This window comes from Nicrophorus vespilloides, unplaced genomic scaffold, assembly GCF_001412225.1.
Source record: "Nicrophorus vespilloides isolate i.1.1-1 unplaced genomic scaffold, Nicve_v1.0, whole genome shotgun sequence".
In the NCBI taxonomy this organism is placed as follows: Eukaryota; Metazoa; Arthropoda; class Insecta; order Coleoptera; family Silphidae; genus Nicrophorus; species Nicrophorus vespilloides.
In genome coordinates, this window is record NW_017100080.1 from 154492 (window position 1) to 180180 (window position 25689).

A 25689-nucleotide genomic window follows, 5' to 3' on the forward strand; every position below is an offset into this window, starting at 1 on the left:
ACTTATCAGCTTGACTGGTAAATGTGAGTTCAACTTACATTTACCCACTATTTCCGAGAAATGTGTACTCTACCTACGATATACTTAATACCCAATTATCTTTATAATACATATTAGTGTCCAAATATATAAGGATAATCATAAACTAAAAAATGTAAATTAATTTCATCAATACATATTAAACATTATACATATAAATTACGGCGACTAATAGCCGAATAGTTAAGTCGCCCTACCCACGATCGAATCCTGGTCAAAAGCCAGTGAGGTCTCTCGGTGCTTGCAGCAATAGGGCCATCGTTCATCACAGATGGACAGTCAAGTGAATGAGGTTCAGCATATGGACCTTCAGCCAAGTCAATGGACAATGTCAGTGTTAAGGATAGCAGCAGATTCACAGACAAAGGAAATAGTGGAATCGTAGAGCATCAATATACTATTTAATTTAACCCACAAGACGACAGCCAGCCTACAAATTAAAAATCATCATAATGGTAACTCTCCACCGGGAAAGATTATCGACCTAATGTCAACCGCAATCTTAAATGTACTCAATGTTCACATTGATGAACAGATTGTAAATAAAATTACACGACATAAAAAATATTATGCTCAACCATATCTATATAATCCATGATATCTAATTTACTTAATATGCAATTTGTCACAGATTGAAATAAAAAGGGATTAGAGGATTTATTTACAAAACAAACGAGCATAGAAACATAATAAAAATATGTACTGAAAATTGATCTGTGTTATTTGGATAATGCTTAAATTATGATTACAAGATATACTCAACTTATTAAATGAAATGCTGAAGGAAAATTACAAAAAAAGTATATTTATGGAATGCATTCACATAATTAATCAAAGTTTATACTTCGTATATTGGAAAACATAATAAAAGTAATTATAATGACATCCAAATTGTTTAATGATACCAACCTAAATACTATAGATAACAACAGGTATCCCGTTGATCATTATAAAAAAAATAAAATTGCTTATCAAAATTACAGTAACAAAATAAACTTAAGCGCTTTAACTTAATGATTAATAACAAATATAAAATATTAATAATCAAAAAATAATATACATATTGAAAATTAATTTTTTTTGTTATCAATGTGTTTTAGATAAGATTATTTCGCGTCCCGATTATAAAATTAATTTGAAACATCCAAAATTGCATTTAAAGAGATCATTTGCTTTTCGAAAATGCTTTTGGCATCTATTAAGTTTACGATCGATATGTTTGTGCACTAAAAATAGACCAATCTAGCGAAACAATGGGAACAATGTAAATACGTTACGTTATTACAAACACGGAGGGATAACATTTGTATAACCGACATATTTTATAAGTGAATCATTCACATATCGAAAATGTTTTACGTCTACGGAATGAAATTAAAAATAATGTTTTATAAATACTATCAAGTAATACGTGCAGCAGGAACAGCTGTTACGGACATCTCAAGCGTGCTCGCGTTCACGAAACTTTGCTGTGATACAATATAAATAAACAAAGGTTGTGTTTGTTATCCTGTTGCGGTATCTCTGTTTGCTGGAACACGTAAATATGTTTGCAATTTCCAGGTAAAATCTGATTTTTTTTATAGTTGCTCGGAATGAGTCTGATCCACTTGTAGTTCGTGATTTTTAGTGTTTAGTTATGTGATAAGGGCGTCGCTTATTCAATTGCGGAGTGCGCGCACTGCGGGTTAAAGTTATTTTTATAGTTTAGTATTTTTACTTGGTGAGAACGATAACTCGCGCGTCTTTACTTCGAGTTTAGAGTGCGCGCACGGCTGTTGCAAGAAGACAGCATGGAAGCTTTTATTGATACGCACAATGAAGAGGGATCTTCTGGATCCTCCGACAGTCCTGATTATTCAAGTTCTATAAGTGAAGATTTGCATGGACGTGTAATGTAAGTGTTTGTTCAATTAAAACAAAAGGTTCCTTGCGCTCAAGCTCTCCTCTCCATGATTTAGAATTGGGCCCCCGAATCCTACGACAAATCCCCTCTACACGAACAATGTGCAACTGCATTCCGAAACCGGATACTACCTGATGATTGGCGAGGACATGTGTCAAGGTTCCGAGGACAAAGAAGATCAGTACAGTAAGTGATTGAAACCGTTTTGCAATTTCACAAACATAAATCATGTAATTTCAGCACGTATAGTAATGGAACCGATATCGGGCGGCAACTTGCGATTGCGAGGTTTCTCCACTAATCTATACGTCGCAATGAGGGATGATAATGGAAAGATCTACTCGACGGTAAGATTAGTCGGAAATTCCTCAACTTACCTTTGAACGCATCACACCTACCATTGACAATGACTGTGAAATCTCGGTTTTCCGAACCAAAACACGCATCTATTTCCAAACACAATTTTGGTTTCCAAACAGAATTCGATATTTTAACAGGCAAACTGTCAATGAGATACGGCTACTTTATATCAACAGTTTTTAATTTGTCAATTTATATTTAGAACATATTCACTTAATTACTGCCAGTGACGGTGAAATTTCAGTTCCTAAACTGCATCGGTTTACCAACATAATTTTGGTTTTCATACCAAATTCGGTATTCCAACAGGAAAATTAATAATAAGATACGGGAGATGTACAGCAAAGCATAATGGTTTTAGAATCCTAATAGCCTTTAAGGACAAACTATTCTCAACAACCCAGGTTCTACTGCGTAAGAAGCCACTTTATTTACTTACGAAATAATAGCAATCAAATCTTGAAACGTTTCAGTTGTGACATTCTTAAGTGATTTAATAGGAAACACATTTGAGTCAAACCTATTTCGGTATATTGTGTTTCCAAAAATATTTTTTATGATTTTTGACACGAACGTTTGAATAATTTTAATATTTTACTTGTTTCTTAGTTGTTAGTTTACTAACAATTTATTTTTTTCCTAAAATTTGCAAAATTCAATAATGTTTCATTGTGCATTATAGTATAGGTAATATGCGACTTACGTAAGTTTTGCAGTTACGACTCTCCCAGTACAGGGAGACCTTTATTTGAAAAGTGAACATTGAAAAACAAATTGAAATATACTTTAACATATTTTTCATACTTCGTGAAACATATTTTGCAAATATTAAATATACCAACGTTTTGCTTTGTGTCATCAATGAATGATAAATCTTCATTCAATGTACAAATGATTCATATTTGTTTTTTTTTAATTCAAAATATCGATTATTTCTTACTAATCACAAAACAATAATTCAATTATAACATTTATTCAAATAGTTACACAAAATTAAAAAAGGCAACGAAAGGACTTTCAAAACGTTTAAAAATAAAGAGCTTAAAAATATTCTTGACTGTGTAGAAGAAAAAATATGATTATTTATGTATAAGAAAATAATTTTGGCTATATTTTTCTTTGGATTTTTTTTTGCTCAATTAAAATTTAGTTTCTTTTGAAGTATTTAAACCATACAATAGTGAATCCGCAATGATCGAAGCTCCACTAAGTTAGGTTTTGCTGTACATAAAGGTAATTCAAATTATTTCTAACTATTGACTCATACCTGACCTTATATTAAATATATTAATGAAATTTTAACTACAATCATAATTAAAGAGCTTATACAAATTAAAATTATAAAACAGTTCAATGTTTACAATTATAAAACTAAGTATTTTATATTCAAAGATCATTAATAAATATACAATTTAAAGCTCCTATAAAAAAATTATATACATTACATATATTAAAATTATAATTATACAAAACTGTTCCTCGTAAAAAAATCTTATTATCTAAAATTGATACACAGAATATTTTGTATTATTAATGATGCGCACACAAAACTGGTATCATTTTAAAGTTAACTATTAAAGTTATTATAAATAAAAATATCTAAAAAATACTTCTTGAATAAGCATCAGCAAATTATGATACTCAGATTATATGTAACAATTAAAGGCTCAAAAAGGTTGAGATTTTGTCAAATTCCTTTGACCAACCTCAGCTTTATATAATAGAATGTTTTAAAGTTTTACAATCTAAAAAAAACTACAGAGAAACCTCGCTTAACGAGCACATCGCACAACGAGCATTTCGCTTAACGAGCAAAAGGAATTGTAAGAAAAATGATTCGCTGATGAGAATAGAAATCCTGGATTGCGCAAATTTTACATCATTTTTAAAAATTGTGTACACATATTATGTGTATTTTTGAATATGTTTCACTATACGAGTATTTCATTATAAGAGTAAAAATCCGGAAATTTTGGAACGGATTAAACTCGTTAAACGAAGTTCCACTGTATTTTATAAACCATATTTATATTACTTAAACACAATTTCACAATAATTGTCTAAATACATTCTGTGGAATATTTTTCCAAATACCTAATAAGATCTTTCGTATATAAGCGGGAACGCGACCCGCACTTTGAGAATCACTCTATTAAGCAATGGGTCGTGACCCAAAATTACGTCTGCGTATTTTTTTAATGGGTCGAAAAATGGCAGCTGTCAACTTATGTCAAAGTAAAAACTATCTAATGGGATCTTGAGTATCGCGGAATAAAAGTTGAGAAACAGCGGTAAAGATCACTCAATAAGTTCGTAGGATGACTGAAAAAACAACAACTTTCGGGCAATATTCGACTTTATTCATCAACGTAGTCCCTTCAAGAGTGATACATTCATTCCATCGCTTCTCTACCATTTCGATACCTTTCTTGTAGAACGATTTATCTTTGATTTCAAAATACGCTTCAGTTTCTTCATTGGAGCCAAATCCTAGTAGATGAGAATCGACTTCCCATGTAACATTAACTTTTTGCTGTATCTATTAATGTTACCTATTCATGTTGTAACAATAAAATGTGCTCCTCTTGCAGGCGGATAAGGAAGACCAAAACACAATTTTCTACGAGAGTCCTGCCGGTAATTATTCGACCTTCAACAAAATCGAGAAACCCAACTGGTTTCTGGCTATCAATACAGCAGGAAAAATGAAGAAGGGCAGAAACACCACGAGGAACAAAGCGAGCATGTTCCTAAAACGACCATGGTAGTTGTACCAACTGGGATCCAAATAGTATTTATTGCATTTATACAAGTAGTATTCACACATTCATTTACCATTAGATTACTCATATTCAACCTTCCACATCAATTTCTGCCCGCCTACAGCATATAATTGGTACAATAGCAGATGATGCATTTATACAAGCATCATTTGCATTCATTGTTAATGCTAATTTTTTAGTTCATCCTTTTCAAAATGTAAATTTATTACAGCTAAAATTTAAATATTTCTGTAATTTTATTTTGTCGAATTTGAATTGCATAACCGTAACATTTGCATAAGTATTACTGACATTCATTGCAAATGCTTAATAATAATTTAACCATCTGCTTTTTTTTAAGAATAACTTATTCAACATTTAAGTATTATTTTATTATATTTATGTATAATCTTATTTTTATTTTATTTGTATAAATCAGTTTTCTAAATAATTTTTTTTTTAATTAATAAAAGTTATTTATTTATGTTCATTTCTGTGTGCCATTTTTATATGGATTACTAACATTATTGAATGTAGCAATTATCAAAAAGGTAAGTATTTTTTTTTAGATCATTGCAGTATCAGATTCAAAACTTTTGAAGAATACCGATTTTGGCACTCAACTTACATTTACTCAAAATTATATTGCACATTTACCATATAATTTAAATCTACTTACATATTTACTTAGCTCGATTTATAGTATTTACTTAGCTAAAAATTCTCTAATTATCTAATTAAATAATTCTTATTGTATTAATACTTTAAGAACCTTTGTATTTATCTAAGCATGTTTTTTTTAAAACAAATACAATTAAATAGCAATACGTTTTTCAAATTTGTATTAGATTTTATTTTAAGCTAATAAATAATTATTTTTCTTTAGCTAATAATAGCCATATTTGTATTATATACAAATCATATATTATATAAACAAAAGAGTAAAATAACTTTATTTATTTATACTATGGGATAGCAAACCGACAGGAAATTTATTTAATTAAGTACGGTCAATGTTTATGTTCAACTTAAGAGGTGATTTACGTTTTGACCTATTTAATGAGTTCGAGTTTGAGATATTATTTGTCAGAACAATAGTTAAGAAACAATGTATTTATGATTAGCGTATTTTCAGAAAAAAATAAATTTATTGGGAAATAAAGATCTGGCTAATTCACTAATATTTTCAAGTTAAATCTCATTTTCTTTTTAAATTTATAAACATTAATATAATAAGAACACTTCAATCCTCTATTCTTAAGCTTCAAAATCTCCTATCCTCAACCATTTTATGGTTTAAAAAAATTAACCCATCCAAGACCAAACTCCTTATTCCCTACCATCGCATATGCCCTTCGTCTCCCCATGTTCCGTTAAATAATCATTCTATTTTCCCATCACCACTTGTTAAATACCTTGGAATCCTTCTTGATCCTCAACTCAATCTCAATTCCCATTCCAAACAACTAAAATCCAAAATTAAATCCAGATCCCGTCATTTCCGTTCCTTAACATTCCGTACCTCCAAAATATCCATAAAGTGCCAAACATCCATATACCAATCAATATGCCGTCCTATCCTTGACTACGGTTTCCCACTACTTACCCAATGCCGGAATCCTGTCCCAAAAAACCTGTCCGTATCCGAACGTTCCGCCCTTCGTATCCTTACCAAAATACGACATCCTAATAATCCTCTACACAATCCTCCTAATGATCTCCTTTACACCAAAACCAAAATAGTCCCTCTCCTCGACCGATACCTTTCCCTCTCCTTGAAATTTAAATCCAAACAGTCCAACATCGCCTCCCTCTCTAAATTATGTGCTCCTCGAAACCCAAATACCCTTCCCAAATTTAAATATCCCACATTATCCCTATTCCAATACCTAATGTCTCTCGATTGATACTCACTTGTTCCTACTCAGCTGCTTATTTTTTCATTTGTCACTTTATTTTCCTATCATTAAGCAAATGTTGGTAGGAGCAAACCAACAACTCCTCTTCTTACTTTTGCACTCCTGTCAAAAATTAGATCATTCGCTACAATTTGATCAACGATTTCAGTTATCGCTTCTAAACATTTTCTAAGAAAATTCTTAGAATCTTCGAATCCAAAATTTTGTGACCCATTCGATGGTCAACATTTTTCAAACATTTGCGCCATGAATATATCGAATTTAACTCGTTAGTTCGGCGCCAGCCAATGAAATTTACACAACACCGCCGATATTCGTTAATGATATAAATAGCTTAATAACCTTTACCAACACACTGGAAACATATTCTGCAATATACAAAAATATACACTTAAACTAATTCGTGATGGTGCAAAAATACAACCGAACTCCTCGGACGCGTAAGAAAACATTATAAAAGCCTTATCTAGCAAATATATTAGCTTTCATAGTTACCAGCCCAAAAGTGACAGAATATATGGTCGACGTCGTCGTCAATGTCGTATGGTCAACGTGTTAAATGGATGATTTAAATAAAAAAAAAATATACAAGCCAAATTCTATAGAATTTAATATTTATATTTTTTTCGTTTTTTATATTTTGATGGAACAGGGTTATTTAAGAATAGATAATTTACATACCAATATAAATAGAGAAAATTCCCGAAGACTTGCATTAAAAATACCAATTTTTCAAAGTAACCCTTTGAAAAGACAAGAAAAATAACTCTCTTAACGAGCGACGTTTCACATAACGAGTGACGATGAGAAGAAAAGTCCCGGATTACGCGCCTGTTAAAACTTGTGTACACATATCATGTGTATTTTTGTTTCACTATACGAGTAAAATTCCGGAAATTTTGAAACGAATTAAACTCGTTAAGCGAGGTTCCACTGTATTTACAAAGGTAAGCATATATTATTTGGTACATAACATTTTTTTTTAATTTGTTAAGCAAAAAAGAGACGAATTTCTTGAATTAAGTTTTATTTCCACGAATTAATGAAATAATTACTATAATATATGATAGCTAATAAATTATTTCTTTATTTTTTGTAGTTTTAATATATTTATTGGTCAAACAATATGACCATAAAAGAGCTTTCCAGATCGAGGTCTTTCCAGATGATATTTTTCCTCGCGCCATCTCTGTCGCCGTGGGGAAACTTAAAATATTTGCGCGAAGTACGTTTGCATAATCTATTTTTTTTTAAATTTAAAAATGAAAAGTTTAAGTTTGTAATTGACGTAGACGTCCACGAAGAATTTTTATTTCAGCTAAGTGTTATATTTTGTTACTGTTTCAATACTATTTACTTGTTGCCTGCATTTGACAAATTGTAAATAATAAATTTAGCTAAGCGAGGTCTTACTGTATTGTGATAATTTAGGAAGACGTAGAAATCTACTATTGAAGTTATTTTTATTGTTTATTTTAAATATTAATGTAGTTAGTACACTTGTCAAAATTATTTATAACAGTTGTCAAATATAGTACATAAAATTAAAAATCGTATATAAATAAATATTCGCAACCGCATTAAAGCGATCATACAATTTTGTAGAATAGATTGTATTATAATAATACAAACTTTAATTTAGAAAATATTATTTTTTCTTTAAAACAGAGCTTTCCTAACCTGTTTTAGTACGTCTCACTATAAAAATATAACTTTGGTCATACTTCCAACTTATTTTCTATAGTTGAACTGCGAACTTTTCGTATTGAATTTTGATATCTTATAGTATGGCAGCGTTTTCCAAACTGTGAGGCGCGCCTCCCTGGGGAGGCGTGGACTAGTCTAAGGGGAGGTGCGAATATTAGTCGCAGTGAACAATTTTCCAAATGTTTGCTAAAGTTTTTTATCTTTTATGAAATGGTGGGGGGAGGGGAGGCGCCAAATGATTACATACTTTTGAGGGAGGCGTAGTAAAATTAAGGTTGGAAACCACTATAGTATGGCATACTCATGATACAATTATACAAGGTACACCCGTGCGTATATTTGCGGTCTGAAAGTCCTTAAGTGAGAGGAGAGGAATGTAAACAAACATTGAGGGTTAGTTTATTATAATATAATAAAACGACAAATGTCCATGAATGGATTAGAATTAATGTGTAGACCGTTATATTAGTATTATAAAATTAATAGTATATCCAAGATAAATGATAGAAGTTACTTGTTTCATACAAGATATGTACGTTAGGCTGCCTAAATAGTTTTGTTCAATTTGTGGTACGTTAGTTAAAATTGAATTTGGAAAGTTAGTCTTAGATCGTGCGGTTTGTTTCATTAGGAATGCCATATTTGTTCATTTGTTTGTGTTTTTCTCAGTGATGCTCAGTGAGGTCGTCGTGTGGTGGCAGCGCCGAGCGCCCTAGATATTTTGTGTTGGTGTTTGTGAGTGCAAGAGAATATGGCGTCAGAAAAAGAGAGTCGTTCCGAATGGCGAAAATTGTAAAGAATTGTTGAACTCTCGTGGCCTGAAATTGGGGCCTGATGTGCGTGAAATCGTTAGAAGTAGTAACGCGGAGACAGTTTTCTAAGTGCTCGAGACCGGTGTACGACGGTCGTCGTTACTTTTGGACCGTTTAGAGGTGAGAGCAGATTGCGTTACGATGAATGGTCGCAAGACTTTCGCTTGTTTGGGGTCCGAGCAATGGCCGTCTTTTCTTTTATGCACACACATACTACAATATATATATAGTATTAGGTATAATGCGTATTTGTGTATATAGAAGTTTATAGGACTTTGTCCAATTGGAAGGACGTATCTCTTTTATTTTAGCTCGTTTTTGTTGTTTTGTGTTGGCAGATCTTGTGCTTTGACCCCCGTAAAATTCACGCGGCAGCCGGGGGGCGCACGCTCTCGAGCTCAGTATTAACGGATTGTGTGTGTTTTATTTTTAGGGGCTATTATAATATGTCGGAGCCGAGCGATTCGGCTCAACCGAGCAGCCCAGATGACAAGGACAAAGCGCCGTCCCGAGTCGTCCTCAAGGAGTCCGAACTCTCATCCCTCTCCGCCGACGAGTGGTGCAGTCACTGGCGCATGCAGGACTCTTATATCACACTGCTAGAGCAGAGGCTCTCCCAACAAGAAGGTAGATACACGAAATCCACTAGCACTAGTGGACCGTTTAATTTCTATGCTGTATGGGTGTATTTTGGTGTTGTTTAAATTGTGAGAAAAGAAAATGAAAACAAGTGCGGTGGGTAAAATTGTTGATCGTCGTTGCAGGAGACTTGACGGATCTGCGCCAAAACTATGACAGGACTAAAAACCAGCTCTCCGATTCACAGCAGAAGGAGAAGGTCCTTATCAGGAGGCTCACAGCAAAAGAGCATGAAATGCAGGATTATGTGGTTAGTACCACACAAAATTTATTCAAATGTTCAATATGCAGTTTACAAGCGATATTCAAAGTGTGCGCCAGTGATATGTTTCTGATGGCCTGAGAGTCTGTGTTCTAGTTTCCGAATCTGTGATCTGTGGTTTCATTTCTACACAAAAGAAAAACAAACATACAAAAAGACCATGATGAAAATGATATCTTATAAGATTCATGCAAAGATTGACAATCCTATTGACACTTGAACAATTGGTTTTAATTTACTATATTATTTGTAGATCTTTGGAAATTGTGATATATATATATTTAAACCTATATGATTGCTTTTGATAAATTGAGATGTAGTGCAGTGAAGAACTTCAGTCAGTCAGTGATTATTACACATACAGTGCGTTAAATAACAAAGAGATGAATATATGTGCTAATCCAGTGATATGAAAGGAAAATGATATTTTTTAAACAAATTGTGGGATTCATGCAAAATTTCTAATGTGATTTTGATTTTGTTTCAACAATATTGTTTGCATCAATGATTTTGTATATTATGTATGGAGATAAATTTGCATTCCTCAGTTATCTGGTTTATTGTTCTATTACATTACATTTTACCAAATTGATTTTATGAGGAAAAAATTGTTATGGATAAGTTTTGAAATTGTTACAATTTGTTTGTTGTTATTTTGACTGTTCTTGTGCTGATTGTTAAGATTGTGAATTTCCCTTTAATTGATTGTAACCAGTCTCAAACTAAATTGTAGGACTACTCCAGTGATTTGCAAGTAACTGAAATAGATGATAATTTGCAGATTAGTTGGTTGGAAAAAAAATATAATCCAGAAAAAATGAATGTAATGGAAAATAAGCAAACAGAATAGGTGCAAATCTCAATTTATCAAGAAGCAATTGTATGGCATTGGATATTTCTTGATGGTCCTGTGATATTATAGCTAGTCATAAGTGTTTTTTCTTTATATGGTTTTGTTTCCCTTGCAGTTTTTCTTTTATGAGAAAAGGAACTATTTGAACAGGAGATTGACAGAGAAATAAAAACAGAAAAATAAATAAACTTTGATTGATGAACTGCCCATTGAACATTTGAAGAAGTGCACTGTGATTTTTTTAATTTTTTTTTAATTATTTTTTTTATTGCAAACAAAACTCTATTTCCCTGAACCTCTGTGATTCGAAAAACGATTTAAAGTAATTTGTGGAATCGTGTTTTTGGCACGTCGAGGCTTCCCCTCTTTCTTTGGTGAGTGCTTCGTGATTTGACGACAAGGAAAAGGGGTAGGAAATAGAGTACGTTTCATTATGATTTTGATCGATTTATATTTTTGTTGAGTGTGTGGTGGTTTTGTTGTAATTTGCGATTTGATTTGCGCTGCAGTGCCAAGTGAATGAATTAAAGAACGCCCAGGCTCCGACGACGACATCTCTGAGATCAACGCTTCTGGATCCGGCGGTGAACAGCCTGCTGCAACTGCTACGGACTGAGCTGCAGAACACGAAGGCCAAGCTGGAGGAGACGCAGAACGACCTATCTGCGTGGAAGTTCACGCCGGACTCGAACACCGGGAAACGGCTGATGGCAAAGTGCCGGCTGCTCTACCAGGAGAACGAGGAGCTCGGTAAGATCACGTGCAACGGACGCGTCGCCATCCTCGAAGGCGACCTCGCGTTGCAGAAGAACTTCTCCGAGGAGGTGCGAAAATCGCAGCTTGAACTCGACTCCTTCCTTGCCGATCTTGACGAGGACGTCGAGGGCATGCAGAGCACGATCCTGTTTCTTCAACAGGAGCTGCGCAAGGCGAAGGACGCGCTCGGTGCGCTGCAGAAGGAGAACAGTAGTCTAAAAATGCCGAACGGCCGGGCCAACGGTGACTCTAGTAGTGTTTGTGAAGAGGAGGATGAGCGGACTACAAGGGTTAAACGTGTGAGGAGGACTTCCGTACTCAGTATCGATTACAATGAGGACGACGTAATCAACACGAACGGTGATGTGGTGATGTCCGACACGGACTATTCTTGAATGTTATGGTTCTTGGTTTTTTTTGTTGCTACTGCGATCCGATGGATAAGGTGACTTCGCCATCGACATACAATCATCATCTCCAGCAACGAACACCAGCAGCAGCAACCGAACCCAATCATCAACACAAACAATTTAAACTTTAATTTTACGCATCCAACGTTCAATTCACTCCATCCAAAAGCACATTCAACGACGACACGACAATAAGTTACTAATTATTATTATCCGTTGCCGTTGAATACGTTCTTTTCCCGATCCGTTGGATGCTGATAACGACAACATTAACAACAAAAAGAAACACTTATTATTACTATTAATTGTTGAAAACAAATCAAATGAATTTAATTTGTATATATCTATATATTATTTACTATGAAAAGACAAAATTTAAGAAACACAGAGTGCGGTGCATGGTGTCCACGGAACTATCGACGAAGAAAAAAGGACGAAACTACTCAATATTCGAGACAAACACAAATCAAGAGAAAAAGAAATATATTATATACCAATATAATTACATAAACTGATTATGAACAGTATATTACAATTTACGTAACTCCCCTGTACATAAATAACGTGTTTAATATTATTATTCTATCTCATTAATTTTATTATTTTGTGCTGAAATCTTACTAATTTTCCCCTTTGTATTCTTCATTAATACTATTATTTTGTATTTGTTCATTTTGTTTTATTAATTAATTGACTTGTTTGTAAACTTATCAAACATTAAAACAACGCCACTCCCTGTTATCCCAACTTAAATAGATTTATCCTCCACTATTATTTCACTTTTTATATATATTATATATTAACAATGTTTTTTTTTGTATTATTATTAGATTATTTCTTCCTTTTTTTTATATAATTAAAACAAAAGTTTTTATGTTATATATATTGTATAAATAATGCAATTAATATATAGTTTAATTTTATTGAGTTTTATGGTTGGATTGTTGAAACATATTGTAAGTTGGCAGTTTAACCAGTTCGCATGGGGGGTGAAACCAAGATGACACCATCACCTCTAACAAAGAGCATTGGGATGGTCCTTTTAGTGGATCTATACACCTCTTCGTAAGTCTCCTCATCAATCTCTACTGTAGTTATAGTCTCCTCAGCATCACTCAATACCATATTCATATGCTGATCATAAGCCTGCAGACAACCAAAACAATCACCAACAATTGTCACATAGGTGTAGAACTATACTTACATGCAGTCTGCCTCTCAGCTCACGATCATTACGCATCTTGACGTAAATCCTTTCATCCAGACTGAGTCTCACCAAATCTAGCGGCTCCTTTACTGTGATCGAAGGTAACTACATAAGAAAAAATAAACAAAAGCAATAATCGCTGAAATCAACGCGGCTTGCGTATACTCACATTGTCGTAATCTTCGCCCAACATATTTACTTTTTTCACTTATTACTAAATAAACACGTCCTAAAATCGTAATGTTTGTTTCTGATCAACTTAACATAACCTAAAATTTGCTAAGAAATTGATTATTTTCAAAGATTTAAATAGGTGGACAGAGGGCGCTCGTGGTTGTTAAGTGTAAATACCATGAGTAGGCATCAGAGGGCATTATCATCGAATTAGTTTGAATCTAATTTATCTTGTAGACATCGCAGGTGTAACTTTTTTATTTAATTATGGTCCTATTTCTTCAATTTTGAACGATATAATTTAGACTAATGTGAACGACTTTGTATTGATATTTACTACAAGAATGTAGATGGTTTTATAAATTTTCTTTAATTAAAATTCAACATACATGTCTAGAAACGCTACGTTGTGATGCAAATCGTTTCCCGCATTCAGCGCAATCGAAGGATACCCTTTTACTGTGGACGAGTAAGTGCTCTTTCAGGCCATCTGATCTGTTGAAAGTTTTCTCGCATTCGGGACACTTGTAAGGTCGTACGCCCGTGTGCGTCCTCACGTGAATATTAAGCTTATACTTTTGCAAAAAGCGTGCATCACAATGCGGACATTTATGCTTCTTATCCGTCGTGTGGGCCCTCTGGAGATGATCTCGAAGGTTTCTTGCACTCTTGAACGTCTTCGAACATACATCACATACGCACTGATCCGCTTCATGAGTAGACTTGTGTATGTACAAGGCGGAAGCAGTGCGTGCGGCATAGGAGCATTTCTCGCATGGATATAATCTCTCCTCTGAATGAGACTTCATGTGTACCCTTAGCGCTGTCCGCGTGGAGAAACCCTTTCCGCAAGTTTCGCAGATTTGATCCCTAATATCTGAATGCACCATCAATACATGCTCATCTAAACCCGATTGCGAATTGAATTGCCGCAAGCACAAATTGCACCTAAAAAAGCAATTGTTGAAAAAGTGCAAAAAAAAACGCAAACGCAAATAACCTGTGCTTATTTGTATGCTTGATCAGATGCAATTTCAAACTGCTCTTCAAGATCATCTTTCCACACTCTGGACAAGGACTCATATGTTTTCTGTCATGTTGCACCAAATCCACTCTACTGGTAAATACCATTGGACATTTGTTGCACTTGAATACATCACTGCCATCATGAGAAGTCTGGTGATCCAAGTATTCAAAACATACATCAAACACTTCATTGCATATTTCACATACATAAACTTGACTGTTACTCTATAAAATAAAGGAAAGTTTGTCTTATTTTTTTTATATACACAAAAATTATAGCTAATATTCACATCAATCAACTCATCCTCATTGCAACACTCATCTGTTTCCCTAAACTGTTTGTCAATTAATATGTCAAATTTCTGTGGCTCCTCCGGTTTCTGCTGCTGATATGCCCTTGATAAAATTCCCTGTGATTTGATGCAACTATCCTTGAACACTTCCCACTGTGTGACACGGTTCAGGCATGAGATGCATATTGACTTCGGAAGCACATCATCAGTGAAAACCTGCAGAATCAATTGAACTCAAATAGGTAAGTAACCATTTTACTCTAAGCAATACTAAGGAAATACCACTGCTCCCAACCTGAACAGGCACACAGGCCAATATCCTTGAGCATAGGTTTTCTTCGCCGAAAATTGATATTATCATATCTTGGCTCCCTTGCATCATGCACAGCCTACATGTTTCCATATCTCACTTATTACTATTATACAAGAAAATATAAATGCATTTAATAAATAACTAGAATGTAACATGTATATACTTTCCAGTTTTATTACCTGCAGTAAAACTGCACTTTTCTGTTATAAGAAAAAGGTAAACATTGTGCTTTGTTTAGGCATCCAAAGATACAAATCATTGAAAATCTATGATTTAGGATGAATCTATAATACAAATATACATGCAAATTTGTTTCATATGATGAATCAACTTCCTTATATAACTAAGTTATGGTTATATATAATTAAAACAACTAAAATCTTTAATAGAAAGACAATAATACACATATTTCGTTTACTTTTCTTGAAAATTAGTGTTAAATCAGTAAAGTAGTATGAATATGATATATTTAATCCATTTTGAAAAGTGTCTTTAAATATCTCTCTAGAAATACAAATAAAACTTATGATCTCTTCTTGTTTATTGATAACTGGTTTTACCAATGATGGTTTTACAATGATATGTCTAATGGGTTATCTAATTGCAGATACACAAAAAGTATTTATTTCCTATTTGCTAGAATTCTTTCTAATTGGAATAAATTAATCGACAACTTCACAAAATTTCGTAAAACAAAATCTTTTTTTTTGCAATATTGGACAGGGAATTTCAATGAATTAATCATCATGCAAAAGATGGAAATCATGCTCTGTTGCCAATTATAATTAAATAGCATTGAGGTCAACGTTCTTTTAAGAATTTCTTCTTTCTATAGACAGACATTAAAAAAATACATTCACATTGGCAATAAGCGTCGTCAGAACGCGAGTTAAATGTATGAAGGCTCCGTCTCGCAGGAGATGTATATTTTTAATTAAAAATCTGGAAATACAATTGTGTAAAGTTCAATTAGAGGACGAACGTGACAATTGTTATTCTACCAATGTTTATTTCTTTGTTAATACCACATTTACATTTAGTTTGTATTATGCAACAAATATTTCTTTGTTTTATTTTGGAAAAAAAAGTAGTACTAATTCCATATGTTATATCTGGTAATGATCAATAGGTGAACAAGTTTTTCAGACAATTATTGCAATTTCTGGTTATCATGTAAAAAGCTTGCTGATGACATTTGTTTGGATAGCTATCTTGTTTATTTTTTTATGTAGCAGATACAAAGGTAACGTAATTATCTGGAACAGATAGACTGGGCCATTTGATACACTCACAGGTTTATCACGCATTTTCGCATGAACTCTCTACATTGATTTGCGATTTGTCGTCTTGTTTTTATGCGCGTTGGCTGCATATTATTACTGTTATTGCAACTCGGTACCGAGTTGTGAAATCGAAATGAAATGGAGAGCGCGCGTCGCTCCGGAGGTCGCTCAGTATTACTCTAGTCTCCAGCTCGTAAACAACCTATGCTGACGTTGCGATTCATTTTCCCACTGAGTAAGCCACTTGCACAATTATCTTGTTTATTTAATTGTCGGTGAGTCGCGATTTGGACGACCGTTGCAGGGCACACCATGACCAGCATACATTCAGCATGTATAAGCGAAGTACACGAAATGCCGATGTCAGCTCTGATCAGGCCGTTGCAGCCGGTCATAGATGAAGTCAAACTGGAGTCACTGATGAAGACGTTGTCCGACCCGAAGACGAGGGACCTGGTGCCACCCATAGACGTGCTGTGGATCGAGGGTCGAGAAGGCGGCGACTACTACTACAGCTTCGGCGGCTGCCATCGATACGCTGCCCACAAGAAGCTAAACCTGCCGACCATCCAGGTTAAACTGGTCAAGTCGAATCTGGCGGATCTCAAGTGCTACCTGGGCTCCAGCACTCCAGACCTGAAATGAGCTTTGTTCTCGAAGTTTTTGCAGTTTTTTTATGTCATGGTTGAAACGCATCATTTGCTTATTATATTTATTCATATCACAGCAACTACACTGACATTACACGGTCAATCATTTTATATATGCAGAAATATATATACAAACAAACACGAAATAAGAAATTATCAATGTTATACAGTTGGTTAATTAATAAAAGAATATAATGGTGTATGTGGTGACAGTATATACAACTGCCTTTCCTTCAGAGATCTGAAAATGATTACCCAAGTCAATCAACCTAATGCACCACCCTTCATCAATTATGCAAGTGGGGACCGTCAATACGCCCACTACTCCCAACCTACAATCGAGATACGGGCAACGATCAAATAACATGCTGTGAATGTTTCATTTTTTAAGTCCATAAATTTTTAAGTTAATAACAAATACTTAAATTAATTACGTAACATCACCTAAAGAATAGAATCTATAAATATATAAAATTTGTTATTTAAAAGACTAAAGCAGAACTGGAAATTAATACTTTGTTTTCGAACTGAAGTGTTTGTATCACGCGTTTTGCAAACGTTCGGATGCTGTTCCTTAATCTAAGTTGTATGAAAATCTACTAGTTACATTTAAAACGCTTATATATCTGAAGTCAGTCAAATTTCAAAGATCTTCCTTATGCTGGCTACTTTGTCAGAAGACAATCACAATATGTGATTGTATTTGTACATGTTACTTGGCAAGTACAGCGTAGCAAGTAGCCGGCTTTACGTGAAACAAAATTATATTTGTTGAGCGTTTTTTTTTTAAATATTTAATCCATGCACCAAAAAAACTGGTGATGTTTTTTTTTGCTTTTTATATTTTTTTTTCAAATTAATTGATATTAAAAAAATAATGTAAATTCTCATTGATGCATTGAATCAAAAAAAGTGAACCTTAATCGATTTAAAAATATTCGGACGCACGCATCCGACTAATTGTTGATTAGTTTAAAACAATCAATTACTTAATATAAGTTTACCTATTTGGTTAATGGCAAAATTCAACCGCGTTCGGCGCCACCTATACTGTTCTTGCCTTTACGTAAGAAATAAGGCCGGAAGTGGTCGGCGGGCGGTTCACTTGTGACGTTGTGTCTCGCGGGTTCCGGTACCGGACCGTGGGTGGTAGGCGACGCAGTTTGGTTACGGAAGTTCTGAGGTATCGAGCCCTGCTTTATATGGATCATCCGGGTGTCCAGCACCTCACAGTCGATTTGCATCAGCGAAACCACGGACTTCGTCGACGAGGAATCTATAATAACGTTGGATTATAAGGAGTGTTTCGTGTAATGTTTCGAGTATACGCACCATTAGGTAACATGGATGGCAGTATCAATGACATCTTGGGGCGGCGCGTTTTGTTATGGTGGAGTGCGGGCAGTAGCATGTGATCTGCACTGAAGGAGACCACATAGAAGGTATCATCCCTGCGGTTTATGGCCTCAAAGAATTCCGAGTAAAGTTGTTCCGGTGTCGGATCGAAGACTTGAAGCTCGTTCTCGGTGATAGGTTGTATCCTCCTAGTGCGCCTCCCCAGTCTGTACACCGAGGATAACACAGGTTCATCAATGTTATTCAGCTTGCTCTTTGCGCGTTTCTTGATCCTAGACCTTATGGTCCTTATTTTTGGCCTCGGCGGCGAAACCATGAAATCCTCGGATACGTTGTACGGTTTACCGATCCACCTGAAAACTATGACTCAGCATCTTATGTACACTAATGTGATCTTACTAATGATACCTGTGCAATTCCAGCGCTAATCGTACACTCTCCGTTTGGTTCACGAGCATCGGACACATCGGCAATGGCAACGTCTTCGTCGTCACATTCGGTGGCGCTTCCACGATTTCTTCCTCCTGCCACAGCAGGTGTCTTCCATTCTGGTGTAAAATTGAAGGCACTTGATTGTCCAAGTCCGAGGGAAGTGAGTCATTGTTATTGAACGGATTTCTATGGAAGAACGATAATTAGGGGAATCAAAGCTTTCTATTTTCGAATGACTGTTATAAACATAAATTTGCGATTTCGTGTTTCCGCTGAATTCGAATAAATTATAAAATTATCAAAATTCGGCTGATAACCGAGTAGCAACTATACCGTTACTTGTTCCAAGGTCAAGTTACAATTGTTGTTTACGTTATCTTGAATTGCAATAAATATCGAATAGTCTAATCTATGTTATGTATATGCATTCTAGAAATAGATTAGACCAACCAGACTTGCATTAAAACAGCAAGTATGGTATGTTACGTTATATTTACCTAAATACGCTTGTATTCACTGCAAGTCCAAACAAAAAAATACAGAGAACCATCCCCTTGGTAGCAGTCTTGTTATGAATACCATTCACCATTATTTTGCATCCACCCAATCCTGAAAGTCTCTGCTTGAGCTGGGAATTTTCCTAAAATATTTATATCGTTACTCATAGTCGTCAATTAGTTAATGCAATTTGTTATTTACCCTTTTGAGCTGTTCATTTTCTGCAGTCAAGTCCTGCACTTGCTTCTCCAACGAAGTCAGATATTCTTTCTTCTTTTTGCGGGACAAGTTTGCGGATTCGCGATTCTTGATCATTCGCTGCTGCCGTTTCAGCGCTTTAGGATCAATATCCGGTCGAATTTTGAGAATCGGTTCGCTCTTTACAACGACTGGCACGTTGGAAATAGGTTGAATTGTTGGTAGTCTATTAACCGGCACAGCTCGCAGGTTTTCAAATATTACTATGTTGCTGTTCTTGTTCTTGACCATGTGCGTGGGCGTTTCGTTCTGAGATACGACGAATAGTTTCTTCTTGTGCTTTGTAGGTATTGTATAGGGAAGCTTCTGCTGGAGCCGCTGGTGCCTGGACTGGTGTGGCTGCAGTTTCTGCACCAGGTTGATGTGCAACGGCTGCGCCACGTTCTGCTGCCCGTCGTTAGGTGAGATGGGGGGCGTATCGATGAAAATTTCGTCCTTGATATCCGTTTTGCCATTAGATCCATCGCTAGAATGGGACGGGGTCGGCGACCCTGACTGCACCGAATCCGAATTGTAGAATTCATCGCAAGTCTCGTACTCCGTTTTCACGATCGGCATGACATTGGCCGTCCATTGGATCTCCGAATCGGGATAGTCCGAGTGCGGCACCGGCGATGTGATTTCGGATAGGATTTCATCGGGACTCTTATCCAAGAACGAGTTTAGGACGCCTAACTCATCATCGTTGGGGTTGAGTAACAGCGGAATGTCCAGGCCTGAGGATAATTGCTGCAGGAAGTCCTCGTCGGAGCCCAGATAATCTACGCAATTTGATATGTTGTAGATATTTTTTGTTCTTTTTTTTTTCGTTTTCGATGTAAGCAAAGAAACGTAGTACATTAAATTCAGCATTACCTGTCATGAAGGAGTCGTTGGTGGATGAATCCGGTGAACATTTGAAGAGGTAGCCATCATCAAAATCGTCGGTCGTTAACATCTCGCTTCTATTAGCACGCAGTTTACCTTGCGAACGAAGCCGGATAAGCACATTAGTGAGTAACCAACAAACCCGCACACACACTTGATGACGTTCACAACATTGGCATTCCCACTCCAATCATAACAAAAATCTGATTCCAAACAATTAAATGGTTGCCTACCTTCGATCATCTGTCAATTCCTGTAACACGTTGATGTTGTATATAGTAATGACGTTGTACCGAAGCAATGTTTATCGAGTTGCCTATATCATAATCAAATATTTAATTTGTTTAAACCAAGCATTAGAGTTGGCGGTGCCCAGTAGAGCCCCGGCTCGATTTGTAATTTATAAAATGTACACAGTCCGAGGCTGGAATAACATTATCAGATCGAAACAGGCTAAATTTATTAAGGGAAGCAAAAGCCCCCATGTTAGAAAGAAGAGACACACATATTATTGTTTAAATGATATTTTATAAATTATAATTAGATAATTTTAAATGTTTGAGGGCCTTACGAACATGCCTAGTGGGCATTATTATAATTTAAAAAAAAATGTCCAGGAAAGAGGAATTACACTTTAATTTTGTTGATATGTCAAATAATGAATTAATGAATTAAAAGGATTTTATAGACCATACCATCCGATGTTGATTCAGTTGACGAAGTTGTTTGTTTCAGTTAATTAGAAATTTGTTGATTCTGCAATTTCTGGGACTTCAAAGGATTTAATTTTTATCTTTCACTTAATATTGATATTCAAGGAACTTGATTATGTATGATATGTAAATGAAGTACCATATAAATCGAGTACCATGTAAAACGAGTGATACGTGTACGTCTTTAATAGCATCAAACCATCAAATACTTACGTGCGATTAATAAATGGCTGCTAATAATGATCTGATTATTGCTAAGTACTTAACAATTCTTATTTTTGTAAGACTTTCAGTTATATTTATTATAGTGATTATGGCGAAAAGACTTTAATAAAAAAGGGCTTTAATTGCAAAACACTTTTCTTAAACATGATTATTTCATTTCAATGTCAAGAATTCAGTGTATATATTTTCGACTTTTTTTAAACGGATTCATCAGAAATCTATCTTCATTCATTAGGAATGAGTGTATATAGGAAGTATGGAATTTCAGTGAAAGATGAATTAAAAAATGATTTTTCAATTCTTCAATGAGGAGTTTATAAAATAGTAAATAATCTAGCTCATTAGTTCTTATCTATTTGCCAAGTTTTAGTGTTTCTGCAAAGAACTTCGTTATTATGAATTCGACGGGGAAAAAATCTCGGCAAATCTTCACGAAGGTGCCCAGGGTGGGAGCGTGCGCCGCTGCGGCAAACGCGCGGAAGAACGTGGAGGGTATGAAGCTATCGGATATATTCTACCTGAAGACCGCGAGAGACAAGAAGATCGTCGTCACGTATATGAATTTCCGAACGAGCAAGAAGGAGGCGCTGACGGTGCTTTGGCGCGGCCGTGCCGGAAAGCCCCAGGTGTTCTCTAACAGGTCTTGCAATGCAGATCTTCTGGCCTCGATGACTCACTCGGAGATGCGACGCGAGGTTCGCGTGCACCATTTCCAAAAGGATAACAGAGACTTTCCTGAGTTCAAGATCACGCTGAGCAACAAGAGCGCGCCCGACGAGTAATGATGATAATGGTTATATATATACAATGCAATGAATTTATTCTTAATTTTTTTATTTCTGTATTTTTTCTCATCCTATGGTACATAAATATCTGTAGAACATCTACAATTAACTTAATTATTGTATAATAAAAAAAATATTAATAAGTGAAAATAAAAACCATTGTCCGTTACCATAACAAGCACTACTGAAACAAAAATGTAATAATAAAATAGGGCCAGGACGACCATCGGCTCGAATGGACCCGAAAACACAGGTTTCAATCCGATTAGAGTGGATGGGCTTCCGGCTTGTCCAAAAAGATTGATAAAAGTGGGATAAAACTTACAAAGGAAACATATGAGATCTTAATAAACAATTAATAACTAAACAACACAACACCATCCCTAAAATCGACATAAAAAGGTAAGAAACTGTGAATATTGAATCCCTGCCTCGCGACGTATTGCGCAGAATTTTGTCGAAAAAATGAGGAAGCGTCTAGGGTTCTAAACTTGAGATATTTTTATTTTCGCACATTCCCTCTTCCCCTCTTTTTTAAGTACCTAACATTAACTAAACCGATAATCGTTGTTCCATATTGTATTACTCTTGATTTGGAGCGGGTGGAGCGGAAAACACAGACAAACATTGTTGAAACGGTGAAATCGATTCCCTTTAGGCCATCATTCGCATGCACACGAGAAGGACTTTTTGTTGCAACATAAAACGCATTCACACATGCATACATACACACACACGGATAAGCGAAGCAAAGACTGAAAGAACGAAACGAATAAGTTAAAAACTGAAAACGAAAATTATCTGCAAATATAAAGACTATTTGTAGAAATACGAAAATCTAAGTAGAAGAAAGATTGGAAATTAAAAAAGTTGATTAAATTGCATTTTTGTTCTTTTCCTTTTAATCATTACGCACATACAATATGCCATTGAAAGAAAAAAAAGAGTATAATAATAAAAGATAATAACATGTAAATGGATGAAATAAAATTAAAAAAAAAGCAGCAACGTTCGTTCATCGCCTACACTGCGAATGGGGTTAAACATAATTAAAACTGAGTATTTTGCTATGCGAAGTCGGAAATTTGTTTACCTAGAGTCTCGAAGTGAAACCTCACCGCAGTTAAAAACAACAAGTATGATGATGATACTAACAGCAGAAATAAAACTAATTTACAAATGTTTATGCTACAAATGACTCGAATCTTAGGTTTCTTTTTGCACAAATTATACAAACTAAAAGACAAACAAAAAAAAACTCAGATATGCGCACGAATTAAAAGTAAATGTACAGAAAAATAAACATACATATGTATATGCATATATATATATATATAAATAATGTAGAGGTGAGAGAGCGGATACTAACAAATATGTATATATATTATAATATAATCGCTTTACAGAGATTAAGACTCGAGTTCGAAACATTTATTAAAACGCAACCGGGAAGAGAATCTATCACAAATTATCACGTGAATCGAACGAAATTAATTACAAACGAAGGCAAACGCACGCAAAGTAACAATTAAAATTAAGTTACGGGACGCAAGCGAATAAAAATAATAAACTAAAACGAAAAAAAAAATAGAAAATAATAAATCGATCTATCCAGGTCGTAAGTGATTATACCCTTATGTACATATTTATATACGCGCTAATTAAACAATATACACATTATTTATATAGTTATAATATTATTACAAATCGAGAAACAAAAATAAAATTAATATAGTAAGAAGTATTCTCCTCGAATGGCTTTAATAAATATTCCTCGTCAATTCGCTAAAATAATCGCTAATTATATATGTATACAAAGAAGTAAAAGGTACAAGATGGTGCGAAGGAACGGCGCAGTTCTTTTGTTTCTTTTGTATGCCGATGGATCGATTCCTTAATTTCGTAGTCTTGAGACGATGATCCAAAATGACACCGTTCCCTCGAAACGTTGACACCAACACGGAACAATATACACAACAGAAACCTAATTAACAATAATATTTATATATGCATATGTCATGTAAAAACAAGGTGCGAGAGAGAGATTGAAGATGAGGGAAACGAAAAGTTTTGTTTTGTCTGATGATTATGATGATGCATGCCATTCTTCTCATATACATATCTCCTATATATATACACAATATTCGCATTGCTTTATATTTATAATTTTTTTATAATTTTTTTTTGTAATTATTTAAACAGTTTCTTATTAAAATATTCTTGCACTTGATATATTTATATAATACTTCTTCATTTAGTTTCCTCTCTCTTTTGTCCATATTTGTTTTTTTTTGTATCTAATCGCGGCGCTCCAAACGCCCGTTCGTTATCCCCCTTCGATCATTCATTTATTCAATTAATTTCATTTAAATACTCTGCGAATGTAGACACGATAGTAGTCCGTATTATTCTATATATATATATTATTTTTTTTATCATCTGGATTGCATCTCTTCTTTTTTTACAAAAATAACGCGTCTGTCGTACTTTCGGGTTCATCGTATTCAAAGTAACTGTACATAACTCTTTTCCTTATATAATTTGTGTGCGCATAGCTTAATACCGGCAGGAAAGTCTATTTGTTAGTTTTGTTTGTTATTATTTTTATTTTTAATTCAACTTTTTCTTAAGTAATTGTTTTGTGTCTGTGAGGTTCTCCATGCTTTTAATTCTCTTATCTTCGTCCTCTTAACTTCTTATCCTTCTTCACCAAATTCGTCTTAATAATTAGTCTTCTTATTATTATAATGTGTTCTGGTTATTAGTATTATTATTTTTTGTTTGTTTGTTTGCTTTGTTTTCATTGTAATGGGATCATCATCAATATGTCAGGTACCACGTGAGCCAAAATTGTATGGTGTGATAATAATGAAGATAATTAATTTTGGATATACATATAAACTCATAAAAGAAACTGAAGTGATTTCGGACTGATTGAATTGAAGTATTGATCTGTCGTCGTCGTCGCAGATGTTACTTAGTATTACATTTATCATGTTTTTTGTTTGTTTTCTTCTTCTCGATGGGGCCAGGTACAAGACAGCAAGGCGACAATGGCTAATTGCTATTGTTGTTGTTGGTAGTAGTCGTGTAGTCGTCATCGTCGTCATAGGTCATAATCGGTCGCTACCTGCGGAGCCGGTTACTGCGTAATTAATTATAAGTATGTTGTTGTTCCGGAGGG

General features: G+C 34.6%; 8 protein-coding genes across 19 annotated transcripts in view; 4 read left to right on the top strand and 4 right to left on the bottom strand.

Annotated features, from left to right (window-relative positions):
- Window positions 1–1148: 1148 nt before the first annotated feature.
- Window positions 1149–5404, top strand: LOC108566855 (fibroblast growth factor 2-like). Its single transcript, XM_017926938.1, has 4 exons — window positions 1149–1936; window positions 2001–2131; window positions 2186–2292; window positions 4897–5404. Exons 1-4 carry the CDS (start codon window positions 1833–1835, stop codon window positions 5071–5073), a joined length of 519 nt encoding a protein of 172 aa, XP_017782427.1. The 5' UTR covers window positions 1149–1832; the 3' UTR covers window positions 5074–5404.
- A 4002-nt stretch (window positions 5405–9406) lies between these two features.
- LOC108566911 (pre-mRNA-splicing regulator female-lethal(2)D) lies at window positions 9407–12519 on the top strand. Its single transcript, XM_017927039.1, has 4 exons — window positions 9407–9625; window positions 9939–10132; window positions 10270–10394; window positions 11769–12519. The coding sequence occupies exons 2-4, from the start codon at window positions 9952–9954 to the stop codon at window positions 12408–12410; spliced, it is 948 nt and encodes a 315-aa protein (XP_017782528.1). The 5' UTR covers window positions 9407–9625; window positions 9939–9951; the 3' UTR covers window positions 12411–12519.
- Window positions 12520–13327: 808 nt separating this feature from the next.
- LOC108566870 (U6 snRNA-associated Sm-like protein LSm3) lies at window positions 13328–13909 on the bottom strand. The gene is made up of 3 exons (XM_017926965.1): window positions 13802–13909; window positions 13630–13737; window positions 13328–13571 (listed from the first exon to the last, which is right to left on the bottom strand). Exons 1-3 carry the CDS (start codon window positions 13823–13825, stop codon window positions 13395–13397), a joined length of 309 nt encoding a protein of 102 aa, XP_017782454.1. The 5' UTR covers window positions 13826–13909; the 3' UTR covers window positions 13328–13394.
- Window positions 13910–14036: 127 nt separating this feature from the next.
- On the bottom strand, window positions 14037–16803 carry LOC108566864 (zinc finger protein 239). 6 transcript variants are annotated; one of them, XM_017926953.1, is made up of 5 exons: window positions 15602–15622; window positions 15397–15541; window positions 15123–15341; window positions 14807–15057; window positions 14037–14754 (listed from the first exon to the last, which is right to left on the bottom strand). In XM_017926953.1, the coding sequence occupies exons 2-5, from the start codon at window positions 15526–15528 to the stop codon at window positions 14187–14189; spliced, it is 1170 nt and encodes a 389-aa protein (XP_017782442.1). In that variant the 5' UTR covers window positions 15529–15541; window positions 15602–15622; the 3' UTR covers window positions 14037–14186. The 6 variants fall into 6 exon arrangements, 5 of the variants coding, with proteins under 5 accessions (XP_017782442.1, XP_017782443.1, XP_017782445.1 ...); XM_017926954.1 differs by lacking the exon at window positions 15602–15622 and having other exon boundaries at window positions 14037–14142; window positions 14196–14754; window positions 15397–15588; XM_017926956.1 differs by lacking the exons at window positions 15397–15541; window positions 15602–15622 and adding an exon at window positions 16731–16803.
- Window positions 15269–22753, top strand: LOC108566867. Of its 4 annotated transcripts, none has more exons than XM_017926960.1 (2): window positions 15269–15367; window positions 22085–22753. In XM_017926960.1, the coding sequence occupies exon 2, from the start codon at window positions 22116–22118 to the stop codon at window positions 22500–22502; it is 387 nt and encodes a 128-aa protein (XP_017782449.1). In that variant the 5' UTR covers window positions 15269–15367; window positions 22085–22115; the 3' UTR covers window positions 22503–22753. The 4 variants fall into 4 exon arrangements, with proteins under 4 accessions (XP_017782449.1, XP_017782451.1, XP_017782448.1 ...); XM_017926962.1 differs by having other exon boundaries at window positions 22091–22753; XM_017926959.1 differs by lacking the exon at window positions 15269–15367 and adding an exon at window positions 20830–20907.
- Window positions 16835–17588, top strand: LOC108566869 (sulfiredoxin-1). The gene is made up of 2 exons (XM_017926964.1): window positions 16835–16956; window positions 17026–17588. The coding sequence occupies exons 1-2, from the start codon at window positions 16926–16928 to the stop codon at window positions 17364–17366; spliced, it is 372 nt and encodes a 123-aa protein (XP_017782453.1). The 5' UTR covers window positions 16835–16925; the 3' UTR covers window positions 17367–17588.
- Window positions 18201–21038, bottom strand: LOC108566862 (cyclic AMP-dependent transcription factor ATF-6 beta). Its single transcript, XM_017926946.1, has 6 exons — window positions 20771–21038; window positions 19859–20676; window positions 19657–19799; window positions 19136–19345; window positions 18704–19080; window positions 18201–18647 (listed from the first exon to the last, which is right to left on the bottom strand). Exons 1-6 carry the CDS (start codon window positions 20850–20852, stop codon window positions 18397–18399), a joined length of 1881 nt encoding a protein of 626 aa, XP_017782435.1. The 5' UTR covers window positions 20853–21038; the 3' UTR covers window positions 18201–18396.
- The window catches only part of LOC108566863 (CCR4-NOT transcription complex subunit 6-like), a 53463-nt gene continuing 50311 nt past the window's right edge, over window positions 22538–25689 (bottom strand). For 3 of the 4 annotated variants that reach the window (XM_017926950.1, XM_017926948.1, XM_017926947.1), the window contains exon 9: window positions 22538–25650. In XM_017926950.1, the coding sequence (XP_017782439.1) occupies window positions 25632–25650 (19 nt within the window). In that variant the 3' untranslated portion in view covers window positions 22538–25631. The remainder of the gene's footprint in view (window positions 25651–25689) is intronic. The other variant, XM_017926949.1, reaches the window with a different exon arrangement.

Excerpts from the sequence above, each read along its gene's own strand:
- LOC108566855 (XM_017926938.1), top strand. The coding sequence starts at position 1,833 with ATGGAAGCTTTTATTGATACGCACAATGAAGAGGGATCTTCTGGATCC. Across the intron at positions 1,937-2,000 it reads GATTTGCATGGACGTGTAAT|AATTGGGCCCCCGAATCCTA; the intron begins GTAAGTGTTTGT and ends TCCATGATTTAG. Across the intron at positions 2,293-4,896 it reads ATGGAAAGATCTACTCGACG|GCGGATAAGGAAGACCAAAA; the intron begins GTAAGATTAGTC and ends CTCCTCTTGCAG.
- LOC108566911 (XM_017927039.1), top strand. The coding sequence starts at position 9,952 with ATGTCGGAGCCGAGCGATTCGGCTCAACCGAGCAGCCCAGATGACAAG. Across the intron at positions 10,133-10,269 it reads GAGGCTCTCCCAACAAGAAG|GAGACTTGACGGATCTGCGC; the intron begins GTAGATACACGA and ends TCGTCGTTGCAG. Across the intron at positions 10,395-11,768 it reads ATGAAATGCAGGATTATGTG|TGCCAAGTGAATGAATTAAA; the intron begins GTTAGTACCACA and ends TTTGCGCTGCAG.
- LOC108566870 (XM_017926965.1), bottom strand. The coding sequence starts at position 13,825 with ATGTTGGGCGAAGATTACGACAAT. Across the intron at positions 13,738-13,801 it reads TGGGCGAAGATTACGACAAT|TTACCTTCGATCACAGTAAA; the intron begins GTGAGTATACGC and ends TTTCTTATGTAG. Across the intron at positions 13,572-13,629 it reads AGCTGAGAGGCAGACTGCAT|GCTTATGATCAGCATATGAA; the intron begins GTAAGTATAGTT and ends GGTTGTCTGCAG.
- LOC108566864 (XM_017926953.1), bottom strand. The coding sequence starts at position 15,528 with ATGGAAACATGTAGGCTGTGCATGATGCAAGGGAGCCAAGATATGATA. Across the intron at positions 15,058-15,122 it reads ATGAGGATGAGTTGATTGAT|AGTAACAGTCAAGTTTATGT; the intron begins GTGAATATTAGC and ends TTTATTTTATAG. Across the intron at positions 14,755-14,806 it reads AAGCATACAAATAAGCACAG|GTGCAATTTGTGCTTGCGGC; the intron begins GTTATTTGCGTT and ends TTGCTTTTTTAG.
- LOC108566869 (XM_017926964.1), top strand. The coding sequence starts at position 16,926 with ATGCTGACGTTGCGATTCATTTTCCCACTGA. Across the intron at positions 16,957-17,025 it reads GCGATTCATTTTCCCACTGA|GGCACACCATGACCAGCATA; the intron begins GTAAGCCACTTG and ends CGACCGTTGCAG.
- LOC108566862 (XM_017926946.1), bottom strand. The coding sequence starts at position 20,852 with ATGTTAACGACCGACGATTTTGATGATGGCTACCTCTTCAAATGTTCA. Across the intron at positions 20,677-20,770 it reads CAACGACTCCTTCATGACAG|ATTATCTGGGCTCCGACGAG; the intron begins GTAATGCTGAAT and ends CAAATTGCGTAG. Across the intron at positions 19,800-19,858 it reads AAAATGAACAGCTCAAAAGG|GAAAATTCCCAGCTCAAGCA; the intron begins GTAAATAACAAA and ends TAAATATTTTAG.
- LOC108566867 (XM_017926960.1), top strand. The coding sequence starts at position 22,116 with ATGAATTCGACGGGGAAAAAATCTCGGCAAATCTTCACGAAGGTGCCC.